Below are 14,677 nucleotides of genomic sequence, written 5' to 3' on the forward strand. Positions count from 1 at the left end.
TCAAACCCACACATTCAGCCAACATGTATTAAAGAATGCCATGTCTATGCAATTTATTCCACTGAAACTCATTGAGAATGCTTGAAAAGCGCCTAAATTCTCAATGTTTTTTTGTTGGGATAACTACAGCCAGTCTTCCTCCAGGCTGACATTGAATTAATGTGTTTCCAGCAAGCCAAAAGAATATCCTTTTGAAAGTTTAATTTACAAATTGTCAGAGGGTTGAATTTAAATAGTAAAAAACATGCATCATTTTCCTTTCAATTCAGCTGTCTTATTTTGAGTTCATCATTGTTATAAAAATTCAATAAAATGTTTTTAAGTTTATTGTAAGAATGCTCTGCAAGGCACAGAACATGTATAAAGTAAACCAAAAATATCTAAGCGGAAAAAAAGGTCCAACGAAAAGCTTTAAAAAAGAAAATCGAATAAAAATGTATCTAAATCCATAGATTATTACAGTTTCTGAGATTATTTATTACAGTAATTTCAATATACACATCACATCTTCATCCAAGATAGATTTTTTATTTTTTTTATTTTACCCTCAGATTTTATACAAAAAGTTCCCTTCTGCATCAAAGAAATTGTTCCCCACTTGCACCACTGGTGAAGGTTTATCCATTTCCAGAAGTTCCTCAAGTTCCTCCTCTGTCAACAACTGTCCATCCCAGCACTCCTCATCCTCTTCTGTTGGCTTTGCACCAGCATCACCCTCATCTACTGTTGACCACGTCAATGTGGCATCTTTACAAATCCCACCTGTTAACTTTGGATGCTGAACAGTAAGGGGAGATCCTAAACCTTTACTTTGAATCATCGGAGTTTGAGAAGTCACAGAAATCAGAGCATCTTCTGTCCCCCTGGATGCCAGTATGGCTGGTGTTTGATTTTGAGGCAGCTTCAGCTGCTTCTCTTGTGTCCTACTATCTGGTGGCAACACCTGCTGGCCAAGTCTAGCCATGACTTTAGCATCCTGTTTGGCTTTTCTTATGGTAGAGGGGGTAAACTTGCTCTTCAGGACCCTTAGGATGACATCTGAGGAGACAGAGAAGCCCTCAGCAAGGCGCTCTATCGTCCACTCCTCTGGCTGCTCTTGCTTCAGATATCTGAAATAGTGTGAGAAAAGGTTCTGCAACCATTACAATCTAAAGAGCCATTTTCATTTTTGCAAAATGTATCTAATGGTGCAAAACCAACATGACCTTTCCAATAATAAAAAAGTATAATCCCTACACACACACAATTATTTATATTTATATATACATACATACAGTCAAGATTCACCACAATTTTTCTTTTAATTTTATTGCTTAGAAGAAAAAAAAAACACTTGACATTTAACAAGAGCATATATGCATTTTTTGACTGAAATGTTTTTATATTTAGTGAAAATTAATAACAGTCTCCAATTCAATGTTAAAGAAACGCACTAAACATAGGCAATTATTTCCTATACCATTTGATGCACCAAAACACGCCCAAAAAACCCTGCTAAATCTAGCGTTTTTTTAATATTATCCTCATTAAAAAAAAACAGCAATCACTATTTGAGAAAACGAAAGAAATACACACCTTATTTGCTCAATAGCATCCCATGTTAGTTTCCTCTGGGGTGATCCCGGTGGAGTCATTTTCCTTCTTATCATATCATATTTCATTGATCGCTGTCTCCTTCTCTCCTCGCTGAAAAACATGAGATCCGCTGTTTACAGTGACCATAAGGCAGTATCTTGGCATTCAGACCCTGTGTTATATTAATGTATAAAGAGTCTTACTCTAGCACAGTTTCAAGTTTATCTTCCAACTCCTCCAGCTCAGACTCCCCATCATCGTTAAATCTGGACTTTCGTGATCCGTCTGTGCTCACTTGGTTCTGTCCCACCCAGGCTTTGCTGTTTCCTTTGCTGGAGAATCTGACGCCGCTTAAATAAACGGAGGGAGTCACACAGGGAGCTGAAAACCTAGAGAGGAGGTGGAGGAATTGCAGAGGTCGGGCCATGCTTACAGGTGGAAAAGCTTCGTTAGCGTGCTATGCTAACTGGACGGTTAACTCTGTCGGTCAACAAAAGCTGAGCCGGAATGAAGGAATATTATTATCTAATGCTCGAAGGCGTGCATCTATCTTTGGTGGGAAGAAATACAAGAGCTTGATAGAAACTAGAGGCCATGCACCATGACTTCTCATGCATCTTCGCTAGTTTGGATACTTCCGCAAACACAGCTGACAGTGCGTTTAAACAGCGCAGTGCTGCCACCTAGCGACACGGAGTACCTTTTTTTTTTCAATACTCGACTGTCGGTCTCAGTGGGTATCTGCAACATGTTCAATATAAACTCAACTCGAAAATACTTTTTTGTTTATAATAGAAATAGGAACGGTAAGCTTAAAACTATGCCACATTTGGTTATGCTTACAAATAAATGGATGATACATGGTACTGAATTAAAATAAACATACATTTATTATCTATTTAATTAAATGTCCAAACTATTATTGACTAGATGGCTTAATATCTAAAATGGCCATAGCAAATAAATAAATACATAAATAAATTAATTAGTAAATTAATAATAAAATAATTACAAATTTAATTTGTTAATAATAATAATTTCAATAATTATTTCAGTTTTTATAGTTCCTATGCTGCACTTGACTCGACTGTGACATAATTCAAACTGTTAATGTGGCTCTCTAGAGTAGACCCTGACTTTTGTTTAGTTAATCCACACAGCAAGTCAACTTTGGCAGTGCTAGCCCTGGTCATGTGCAACATATTTTTTAAGGGATAGTAATTGAATAAATATATAAGTGATGAAATTGTCACCTAAATGTGTGGTATAAGTATTCAAATTAAAATCACAAATCGTGATTTTAATTGTAAAATTTTCTCATGGTGACATGTGGTCTGTGAAATGAAATATGTAATTAAGTAAAATTGAATATATGGAAACTTTCAGAGATTAAATTACAAAGTGATTTTATGATTTTAAAACACATAATTCCCCTGGTTATTAATATTTTAAAAATTCTCAAGGAAGATCCGCAGAGAAGAGAAAAAACATTGCTTGAACTATTATTACAAATGTATGTTAAAGTTAGTTGCAGCAGCATTTCATAATAATTTCCACGTGATTGGCAGGTCTAGCACCACCCAGTGGCCGGAAGGGGTGCTGCACCCTGCTCCGTCCCGTCCCCCTGCAGTCCCGCGTCACGCAGCTGCGCACCTCCTCCCAGCTGCCGTTGTTTCATTTGCGCCATTTTGTCCGCTCACTTTGTTGATTGGGTTTTAGCGAGCTGTACTGGAGCCAATCAGAGGGAAACCGGACAGTGAAGATACGGTAAGGGAGCCACGATTGAAGGCATTGGTAGTTGTCAGCACGGATTGGTTTGTCATGGACCAACCAAATTACTAACCCCGCTTAATGCAGGGAAAAAAATAAATTCGAGTTTAATTTTGACCGCTGTGTCCCCGGGACTTGTTTAGCTACAAAGACCGTCGTTCTTTAGTGGTTCGGCGTTGGGCTGCTGCGGGGGAAAAATATGAGCTCTCCGCTGCACCAATGCTAGCTTTTTGTGCTAAAAAATGAGTGTTAAACAAAGCGGCGTTGGCCGGTGAAGCCGTAAGCTCACCAGCAGACGGGTTTTCCTGCCAATGTTCACTAACATTTTAAAACAAGAGGCTAGACGCCCTACGTTCCCCGTGAAGATAGCGAGCATCCATTTTGTGCTTTCTAGAATTTACCACCACGCTCACAGCTAGCGTTGACCCCGGCTTTGCTAGCACCATGTCATTACAGCAGTCCACAAAATAATACACGTAAATGCAGGCCGGCCTGTGCTCCCATGCCGTCCCACATTTCCCACATTTATGTTTTAAGCTACATTCTTTGACGCATTTAAGATAAGTAAGCGTTGCACGTTGAAAAAAATAAAGCAACAAACACGACAGAATGAAAATGAAAAATGGCTTATTTTACGAGATAATAGTCGAAAAGCCAGTCGTGTTTGATTGGTACAATAGCTGTAGGATAAATGTTATTTATTTATTTATTTTTTTTAAACATTGGTGGTATTGCTGGCTGTATAAGTGTGCGTGTCTTTGTCTCAGGAGGGTTGGACATATTCAGGCATGGAGCAGTACACCACTGCCACCACTACGACAGGGGAGCAGATTGTTGTGCAGACTGCTAATGGGCAGATCCAGCAGCAGGTGAGCCTCAGGTTCACCACCACATCCTTTAACTTTACAGATTCTGTTCAAATCACATTTCAGTTTCTAATGTGACCTGATTTAAAGGAGTCATCAAGCTGTGAAATACATTTTTTTCCTGTCCTGATGTTTACCAATACGATTAAAGTTACTAATGCCAGATATGTGGAAAAAAAAGAAAAAAGGAAGTCTTATTTTCTCTTTGATTGTTTTGTGTTTGTTTTCTGGGTGGAAATGATGTAAGCATGTCACAAAGGGCAAATAAATGTAAAAAAAAAAAAAATTCAGCAATGTTTATGGGGTTACTGGTTTTATGATGGTCTAAATTTTAATTTCATATTTTTGTTTTGTAGAACTACATCATACTTATTTTAGCCTGTACTAATGTGCTGCTCTTTAGTCCTTTTGTTCAACATAGTTTTTTTTTTTTAAAAGCCCATCTGAATGTATCAAAAACCTTTTTTTTTATTTTTTTATAAGGTTTTCAAAAAATAAAGTAAAAATCTATTTTTTGATATTTCATTTTTAAAAAATACACTTCTCTAATAGGCAAAACAGTATCAAGAAAATGCGTTATTGCCAAAACCTTTGCTGAAAAATGTAATGGTGATAATAATGTTGATCAGTTTCTGACTCTTTTCTGTCTTGACTGTTTCCCCACCTCTCTGTGAGCTTCAGTGTTGGAATCCATCCAACTGGCCCAATATATATATTATGGAAAAGTAGAGCACTACCCTTGAAATATATTATCTACTCATTTTGCATCCAGGGTTAATCTTTAAACTTCACATATTCATATTTCTTACAGTAGGTTTTTATTGTCCATTAAAGCGACAACGCGGTCACATGGTTCTTATTTGGACAATGGGTCCATTCACCAATTTGTCCCTTTACACCGTTCTGATTTGTTCCCTGCTACCTCCATTTTGTACCAACGTGCTTAACTGATGCCTATTAGTTTAATTGTTGTTAAATATTAATATTAATTGATGATTTTATATTTCAATCTTTAGTGATTGTGGTTCTGTTTTGGCCCCAGGTCAAAGCAGGAGTCACCTCCTGCTGGTAAAGCTGATTTATCAGGCACACAACCACATTTCCTGGCTTCAGACTGAGCAGATTGTAGAACATTAGTTACAATCTTTGGTTGTGATGGCAGGTACATAATGTTCTGAAGGCTCTTATGATCTGATGCCAGGTTGGTGTGAAAGAGTAATTTTTAAGGCTCTTTTACAAAAGCGCTCTTCCAATTCTTAAATGCAGAACCCAGGTGTGTTATCCCATTAACCTGATCATCTTTTTAGATTCCTCAGTCGCTTTGACTATTTTTAATCACTATCTTTATGAAAAACTGCAAGATGCTGTTATTTTCTGCAGATTGTTTGATGTCTGTACATCATTTTATTAATTTTGTCATTAATTTGGATGTGTTCCTGAGTCTGATCTGACTTGTTGGTACCGGGTTTCTCCAGGATCCTCCATTATCTAATGGGTACTCTTTGAAAAACATCGTCCCAAATGTCATCAGCCAGTCTGCAGAAAAGAAAAAAAACTTAGCTTGAGAAGTTTATTATAATTTTTTTCAAAACAACAATTTCTAATATACAAGGCAAGGCAAATTTATTTATATAGCACAATTCAGTACAGAGACAATGCAAAGTGCTTTACATGATTAAAATATAGGAATAAAAGCAAGTAGGGATAGAATGTAGAAACAAAAAAAAGAACATTTGAAAACAGTAAAACAGTTTAACTTGAACATTCAAAGGCAATTTTAAACAAATGTGTTTTTAATCTCGATTTAAAGGAACTCAGGCTTTCCGCACTTTTACAGTTTTCTGGAAGTTTGTTCCAGATAAGTGGAGCATAGGAACTAAATGCTGCTTCTCCGGCCACGGTGCTCCAGGTGGCGCTGACATAATGTGTTATTGTCCTTGATGACGCATTTACCATTTCCACCCAGAAGACAAAAAACGCCGACGCTTAGGTCGGCAGAAGGTATGAGCAACTTTGGGCTTAACCGTACTTGTCTGAGAGTGTGATGTCCTGCCTTGCCTGCAGACACAGGGCACAGTGACGGCTGTGCAGCTGCAAGCAGAGGCGCAAGGCCAGCAGGTGCAGACACTCCAGGTAGTGGTGTCACAGCCGCCCTGTCGCTGCAGTAACACTAATAAGTGACTAGTTTGCATGCTCCGCCCAGGGCTGTTTTCATGACCTGTATGTGCTGCCCGGTCCATCATCCCCCCCCCCTGAGCATTTCCTGCAACTACCTGTACTGCATGTTCCTCAGCACAGCGTGTCGTGTTTGCCAGCCTTCGATGTGTGCCTTTCCTCTCATGGCTGTGGAAAAAAAAAATAAAAAAAATCACTGTGTTTGTCTCTGCTTAAAAAAAAAATTCACAACATTCTTATTTTGAAGACGTGTACCGTTGGAAGCTTGCATGATGTGAACGTCCTGGAGTTCAGCGATGAAAAGGATGCATCCATGCATTCTGTAGCAGCTACATCTCATTAGTGGTTGTGACGATGGCCGTTTTGGTTTATTTTTTTCCTTTAAAACGGCGGGTAGCTTCACCCAGGCCTTGTTCTGTGTGACATGACGACGCATTTTACACATGATAGTGATGAGTTTGTTTCAGATGTAAAGTCCTTTTTTTTTCAGCGGCACACATCTTGTCTCTCACGTCACAGATTCAGCTTGAGGTTTTGGATGTTTGCGTTAAAGCCGAGAGATTTTTGCAGCATGCTGCAGTAACTAAAGGGAGGAAAGAGGGGAAAATCATATTTGCTATGATCTTAGGCTGTCGTTAGGGCTGTTCAGTTATGGAGGAGGGAAAAAAAGCAATCAAAATGATTTAGGGCACTGAGTTCAGGAATAGATTGCTTCTATTGTATCAAAACTAATGAAGTATTCTTGCAAAATGAAATGTAGGCTAGTTAGTTTTTTTTTTTTTGTTGTTTATGAATTAGTTTTGTGTTTGGAGCTATAGTTTGATATACAGATGTGATAAATTACAAACAGGGACACATGCACAGTTTTATCCATAGTCTGGCGTAACTCACGTCCATGTCGCCTGCATGCAGCCCTGTAAGTCCCATATAGGTGCTGACTGGGACAAGCAGCGCCAGAGCTGCTCTGACCGCTGACGTGTGCCTCTCTGCAGGTCCAGGGACAGCCCCTCATGGTGCAGGTGAGCGGCGGGCAGCTCATCACATCCTCAGGGCAGCCCATCATGGTGCAGGCCATGTCGGGGAGTCAGGGTCAGACCATAATGCAGGTTCCCGTGTCTGGAGCTCAAGGCCTGCAGCAGGTAAAAGACGAGTCTTTGGTTCCTCCATCTGTGATTAGGTTTAACCACAGAACGAGTAACTCTGTCACCGTTCTCTTAGCGCATATGTAATGTAACGCATGTTTTATAGTCATGAATACATTTTGCATTGAAGTAACGTGTTATTGATGATGGTTTAACTGTCTCCGTAGATCCAGCTGGTGCAGCCGGGTCAGATCCAGCTGCAAGGCGGTCAGACTCTCCAGCTCCAGGGCCAGCAGGGTCAGCCTCAACAGATCATCATCCAGCAGCCCCAGACGGCCATCACTGCTGGACAGAACCAGGTCAATCTTTAGTATTAGTAACAGCCTGCCTCCTTAACGCCGGTACCACAGGATGAGCAGAAACTGACTGACTCTCAGTTGTGTTTCTGCTCTTGGTGTCACAGACTGATGGCAGTAGGGTTTTTGCTTGTAGAGTAGTCTTAGTTTAGCTGCCGTTGCCCGCGGTGAAGCAACTTTCTTTAATTTTACGTCACTCTTACATTCATGTGTGGGTGCCTGTAGGCATGGACCGCCATGAGGCTCTCATGGTTTGAAACCAGGTAAAAATACCATTAATTCACAGTAGTTAGATAAAAATTAATGAGCTTAAACCAGCACTCAGTTTGTTGTTAGTTCAGTGAAAATGACCAAATAGTTATTATAGTGCAATAGTGCAATTCATGCTTGCACCAGTGCAAGCATGAATAGCACAGCAGTTTTGAATGCTTATGATAAACTGAATCTATGATTAAAGTCTGATATGGAGTGAAATTGATCATCTGGGAGGAATCGTGATGCAGTGACTGCGTTTGCATGAAAAATGAAGTACGCAAGTTTTATAAACGAGAGGCCTGCTCTTTACAAAGCACAGCACGTATTACAAGCTGAGATCCGCTGGTTAATCAGTCAGGATGTTTACAGATGTCTAAAAAAATTGGTGAAGGTTTTTTTTAATATATCTCCATGCCACATTTCAGCTGCTTGGAGGAAACATGTTGAAGCCTTTTTTTTTTTTTTTTTTTAAAGATGGAAATGATTGCCAGTTTTCCACAACAGGTGGGGGAGGGGCAGCAGCACTGTGTTGAATCTCTGCTCATTTCTGCCTTTCGCTGGCATTTCATTAGAAGGACTTTTAATACAGGAAGTATACATCTCCTAATATCTCTTCTTCTTCTTCACCCTGTAAATCAGAGCCAGCAGATCAGCGTACAAGGCCAACAGGTGGCTCAGACCGCAGACGGACAGACCATCGTCTACCAGCCTGTCAACGCAGATGGTTCTGTTTTACAGCAGGGTACATTTCTTTTTTTCTGTTTTTATCCCTATTTAGTCTGGTGTAAACATTATAAACATGTATTTATTTATGTATTTTTGAATTGAATTTAAACATTACATTCTTCTTATTATAAACATTACATTATTTCTCTCCAGGTATGATCACAATTCCTGCTGCCAGCCTGGCAGGTGCCCAGATAGTACAAGCAGCAGGGGGCGCCAACACAAACACCACCAACAGCGGCCAAGGCACTGTGACCGTCACCCTGCCCGTCTCCGGCAACATGGTCAATGCAGGTGGAATGGTCATGGTAAGACCGTGTGCAGAGGTACTCAGCATCTTTATTTTTTCGTTTTACATCTAGACTGACACAAGGGCACAGAGTTTGGGGAAAGCGATCACCAGCAGTAGTCAATGTATGGTTTTGTCACAGAGGTTGTTTGGATCATTTGCTGATCTTTTTTTTTTTGTTTTTTTTTACCATAATACAAGGTATTTTAATTTACTTTTTTTTAAGCTAATTGGAAGTTACACAAGTGCAGTGAAGCCTGTTCACTCATTGTGTAATGCCACATGCAGCAAACATTTTGTTATATTTTGATTGTTTATGATGGCAGGGCCGCCATCTTGTTTTACACGCATGATTCACGGCTTGTTTTTAGTTGCACTTTGAATTCAAGTCAACTCCCAGACAAAATGCTTAAAATAAAAGCTAATTTTTAAAATCATTTCTTTAATTTTGTTTTGTGAAAAGAAAATAAGGACAAAAAAATCGATTAATCGGATTTGGTATAATAAAATCAGAGATTTTATTTTTAAGCCATATCGCCCAACCATATGCGTGTCTATACTAATATGGGACGGGTAATGTGTTATGAACATAAGGATACCACATCTGTTATAAGAAAAAAAAATAATACTTCAAAAGTTGAACTGACTTTAGATTACACTCTTATCAAAAAGCATTCCTTTGATCTTTTTTGAGCAGTTTATATAATACTGCCCACTTTTTAAGGTTTTTGTTTGCAAAATTATTTGATTTGGTTCTGTTTGAAAGTAGCAACTGTAACAGAATTTGCCCTCTATTAAAAGTAAAAAAAAAAAGGGGGCAGGGGGTAGTGTAAGCGCGAGGAGCGTTGCGTGACGCAGCCGTGTAACGTAGTGTTTGGCACGTTAGCTTATGGAGGTTTTCTCCCACACGGGAACTCTACTGAACGTTTTCTGTTGCTCTCAAACATCAAGCATTTGAAGTACCATATTTTTCGGACCATAAGGCGCACTGTGAATTAACGCATGAGCCATACCAGATTTTTTAAATGCATTTTACCAAATAAAATTGGTCAGTAAGCACAACTTTATTCGTATATAAGGCGCACCATCAATTTTTGAGAATATTTAAGGATCTTAAGTGTGCCTTACAGTCCGAAAGTGTTGAATTGGTAAAAAGCAGCGACTGACTAATTGATTTGAATTACAATGTTACTGCTTATTTGTCAATATATTATTTTAAACCTAGCAAAGGTTTTTGAGTATTTTGTTCTTGTGTCCTGTTCCTTCATCTGTCAGATGGTGCCGGGTGGAGGCGGCGTTCCCACAATGCAGCGTATCCCCCTTCCAGGAGCCGAAATGCTGGAGGAAGAGCCTCTGTACGTCAACGCCAAGCAATACCATCGTATTTTGAAGCGGAGACAAGCCCGGGCCAAGCTGGAGGCTGAGGGCAAGATCCCCAAAGAGAGGAGGGTATGGAATATTTAGTTTCCCATTTAAAAAAACAAACTACAATAAACTGTCATTGTTAGTAAGGCAACTTAAATAATATTAGCATGCTCATGATAACATGAGTTAAAAATATCACAGTTTTACTGTGTACAGAACGTTTCACTTAAAGTATTCCAAGAGTTACTGTTATGCAATGAGTAATATTTATTGTTTTTGGTTTTAATGCAGAAACTGGCAATGAAATGGTGAATAAAGACGTGCAAATTTTAATGGCAGTGTTCAAGTAAACATACTTACTGTGCAGAATATTATCCCTCTGTGCCGCTTCTTTGAACACGGGGAGTTCAACAAGCTGATCTTCTGCCCGCCTCAATAACGCTGCTGTTGCAGAGCCTCGTTTATTGTAAACACATTGCCATGTGACATTAGCACACTTCCCCTCTGAGCTGTGAACGTTGGCGCCCTTTTAAAATGTGTCAAAAGGAAGATGAAATGTGCTAAAATACTCTTACACTTGTCCGTGCTGCTTATTTAGGACCTTCTCTGGTGTAATCGCTTATTTTCTAAAGTCCAGCGGGCCTTATGGGGAACCTTAGCCCGGTCCTAATGCTGTGGGCCTCCATTTTTAGGGATACGAGTTGGGGTTAGAGCAATGGTCTGAATTTACCTACTGTAAGTGCTTCATTTAGGAGCAAATTAAGTCATTAAAATTGATGAGTCACTACAGAGTCCTAATATTATTAGAAATGTAAACTGGCATGTGTGTTTTCCTTTTTCTTTTAAAGCAAACAAACGCAAACCGTAAAGCTTAATTATAAGGAAGTGTAATGTTGGCACATCATGGAAAAATATAAAGCAAAGTCTTCAAGTACTGGGTTACATTACATTCTATTATCTAGTATAATACAGAAGGGGATATATCAATTCAATTTAATTTTGCACATGGACCAACAGTCTTTTTGTTTATTTTTATTTTATTTCCATGTCCCCTGCAGAAATACCTACACGAGTCTCGCCACCGTCATGCTATGCAGCGCAAGCGTGGAGATGGAGGACGGTTCTTTTCCCCTAAAGAAAAGGAAGAGGCGGCGGCTTTGGGCCTAGCACAAGTAAGACATTATGATGGAAGGTAAAAAGTGTATGTAAAGTAAAAGGGGTCCAAAAGTTGCAGCTCGTCTGTTTCATGCTCAGTGTTCATGATGGGTTTGAACAGATCATGTTTACGGTGCAAGTGTGCTCATAAGCATGTGTGAAAACTCGGGGACAGAACTGGTTTTTTTTGTTTTGTTTTTTTTCCCCGTCATTTGGCGAGAATAAGACTAAGATGGAAAAATTCAAATCTCTAGATTTTATTCCTTATTTTATCATTTAAAAAAGTAAAGTTCATAATTGTATCTGCAAAAATATTGGGAAATACAGATAATGAAACTCATCTTACGTAAATGTTTTCTGCTCAAACGACCAAAGTGTTGTAAAAACTGACACGTCTTTAAGTTTGAGTCTGGAAAAGTGCAGAATTTAAATTTGTAAAATTAGCAGGGACCCTTGTTAAAACGACTAAAATAAATATTCGTCTTTCTTTTGCAGCAGGAAATAGCCCCGGCAGCAGCAGATGAGACAGTGACTCAGATGATCAGAGTGTCGTAGCATCATCTCGACATCACGCCCTGGCTGAGGCTTCTTCCCAGCTAACATCTCCTGTAGTCTTCGCCTCCTCAACACACCCAGCGGTGCTTTCACTCTGGGGGGTTTCTTTTATCTCTCAACTTCTTCACTGGTCTTCCAGGAAGCTGGCTGTGTAACAGCTGAGCCAGGGGACTTCTCTGGTCTTTTTCTCATTAAAATTGAGGATGTTATCATGTTGCCATTTTTTTTTCTAAAGGATTTGTCATTTTCTTTTCTTTTTTTTCTTTCTTTTTTTGGCAACTTGTCACACAGTTGAAAAGACAGTCATGAAGCCATACTCTGCTCGACCCCGGTCTGTTGAAAAGTTGTGGAATTGTCTCCAGTTGACACTTTTGCTTTAAACATTTTTTTTTTTATACATGGTACATTTTCTTGTTTTCTGAAACTTTTATTAGTTTAAGCTACCCTGCTGTTGTGTATTATTGATTCATTCTTTATATAAAAATTGTAATTATTTAAAGCCATGTACTTTTTGGGCTTGTCTGATGGCTGCATAGTACATGGTACTCCAGAGATGTGATGGTAATGTGAAGACATTGTATAGAAGGACTCTTGTTCCCCTTTAAAGTTCTGTGGATGCATTGTATGCAGTTTATAGTTGGGCTTAGTGTTTTTTCTGGAAGAAAAATAGTGTTTCTTTGTCTTACACACTTCAGTCATGTATAGTAGAACATTTTTTGTCTGTAAGTCCACATAGGTGTTTTTTTTTTTTTTTGTCTTTGTAGATAGCCATTTTTATCCACCAGCAGCCATCAATGTTAATATTTTTTTATATAATTGTGAAAAGGACATTGTCTTCATAAAAACCTGTCAATTAAATTTTTATTAAGAAACTCTGGGTCTTTTGTTTTGTTACTACAGAGCTAATTGGGAAATGTGGCATTTTAGCTGGGTACAAACAGAGTTTTAATGGATTGCATTGTTAAACCATCTACAGTGCCTTGCAAAAGTTCATATTTTTACACAATTTTCTTTAATGTATTAAATGTAATTGTGAAGGAGAAGGACAAGTTTAAATGTTTTTTTCTTTAGAAATAAAATTAGACAGAGCTGAGCATTTGTAACGTGGATTTAAATCTGTACTTTGGGTCATTCTAACCCAGAAATTAGCTTTGATCTAATCACTTGTTGCTCTCACTTTGTTTTTGGGGATCATTTCCCTGCTGAAGGTGAACTTCCACCCCAGTCTCAAGCCTTTTGCAGTCTCTAACTGTTTTTACTGGATTATGCAATGTTTAGCTCCATCTTCCATCAGCTGTGAACAGCTTCGTCATCCAGATTACACGTAGCATGATGCTGCCATTACTGTGTTAGGAGGTATGGGTGTTGGTGTGCCCAGGCTGATGTGCTGTCAGTTTTGCTCCACTAGAAGTATTTTGCAAGGAAGACCAACAAGTTTTATCATAAAACTAGTGATTTGATGCAAAAACAGACCATGCATTATTTCTTTTCACTACAATTTTTGTGCTATCCTGTGATGGTCCGTTAATGGCAGTGAAATACACAAACGTTTGTGGTTGTATTTTACTTTTGCAAGGCACTGCAAGTTCTTTAAATGCAAAGCAGCGGGACCTTGCTAATTAATGTGAGACAAAGACATTTTAGCTAGTTGTCTGATTAAAACCATCCACCCATCAAAAACAAAAACATTTTTGCACCTGGTTATGTTATGGATTTACATTGTTCCATTCTTCCCAAGTTCATTAAAGCTATTAGGAAGGAATGCAGTTGTTGTTAGAGGTACAGTGTTTTCTGTAAAATGTTTTCAAAGGCAGACGGGGGCTATTTATAACCCCGGGGTCACTTTTTGGTGCTCCAACTGGCCATGATTGTGCACCATCAGAGAATATGACTGCAGTTTCAGTGCTCACAGAAAACAAAAACAAAAAAGTTTTAAGTTGTGAAAAAACAATTACCAATGTTTCATATAAGTGTTGCTGACTGATTAGGCTGTGAGGGGTCCATCGTGTTCATTAGCGAGCTATCCTGAGGGAAGAAACTATCTCTGTGACACCGTGGTTTTTGCAAATAGCGCTCTGTGGTGTAGACCTGAGGGTAAAACGTCAAGGAGTTTGTGTACAGGGAGTGTGGGGTCTGCAGAGATGTTAGCTGCCCTTTTTCTGACCAAGGCCTGGATAGAGGGAAGGTCAGCACCGATGATCCTCGCTGCAGACCCAATCGTTTGTTGTAGTTTGGACCTGTCCTGTTTTGGGAATCAGTTTAACTGCAGTGATGTACATAGAACAGAATGACAGTGTAGACGATGATCAGCAGCGCTTGTGGAATGGCACAAAACAACAATGTAAAATAAAGAAATCCTAATTTTTATCATGCATATTATTAACAAATCTAAACAAAATCTTATTTTTATTACTTGAATAACCATCGTTCTGATCAATTTTTATTTTGTTTATTTACAGTACGTGGAAAATATCTCCACCTAGTGGAAAACTGTTATTATTATTCTCT

The 14,677-nt window shown here is 38.9% G+C and overlaps 2 protein-coding genes across 6 annotated transcripts; one reads left to right on the forward strand and one right to left on the reverse strand.

The window, feature by feature from the left end:
• Positions 1–452: 452 nt before the first annotated feature.
• ngrn (neugrin, neurite outgrowth associated) lies at positions 453–2,238 on the reverse strand. The gene is made up of 3 exons (XM_012870567.3): positions 1,779–2,238; positions 1,576–1,686; positions 453–1,109 (listed from the first exon to the last, which is right to left on the reverse strand). Exons 1-3 carry the CDS (start codon positions 2,000–2,002, stop codon positions 548–550), a joined length of 897 nt encoding a protein of 298 aa, XP_012726021.1. The 5' UTR covers positions 2,003–2,238; the 3' UTR covers positions 453–547.
• Positions 2,239–3,236: 998 nt separating this feature from the next.
• nfyal (nuclear transcription factor Y, alpha, like) lies at positions 3,237–13,041 on the forward strand. Of its 5 annotated transcripts, none has more exons than XM_036137023.1 (10): positions 3,237–3,342; positions 4,113–4,214; positions 6,276–6,347; positions 7,379–7,525; positions 7,696–7,827; positions 8,719–8,821; positions 8,959–9,131; positions 10,370–10,543; positions 11,518–11,631; positions 12,110–13,041. In XM_036137023.1, exons 2-10 carry the CDS (start codon positions 4,134–4,136, stop codon positions 12,167–12,169), a joined length of 1,056 nt encoding a protein of 351 aa, XP_035992916.1. In that variant the 5' UTR covers positions 3,237–3,342; positions 4,113–4,133; the 3' UTR covers positions 12,170–13,041. The 5 variants fall into 5 exon arrangements, with proteins under 5 accessions (XP_035992916.1, XP_035992922.1, XP_035992920.1 ...); XM_036137029.1 differs by having other exon boundaries at positions 8,959–9,113; XM_036137027.1 differs by having other exon boundaries at positions 6,276–6,344.
• The last annotated feature ends 1,636 nt before the right edge of the window (positions 13,042–14,677 follow it).

The sequence above is a fragment of the Fundulus heteroclitus genome, chromosome 1, assembly GCF_011125445.2.
Source record: "Fundulus heteroclitus isolate FHET01 chromosome 1, MU-UCD_Fhet_4.1, whole genome shotgun sequence".
Classification (NCBI taxonomy): Eukaryota; Metazoa; Chordata; class Actinopteri; order Cyprinodontiformes; family Fundulidae; genus Fundulus; species Fundulus heteroclitus.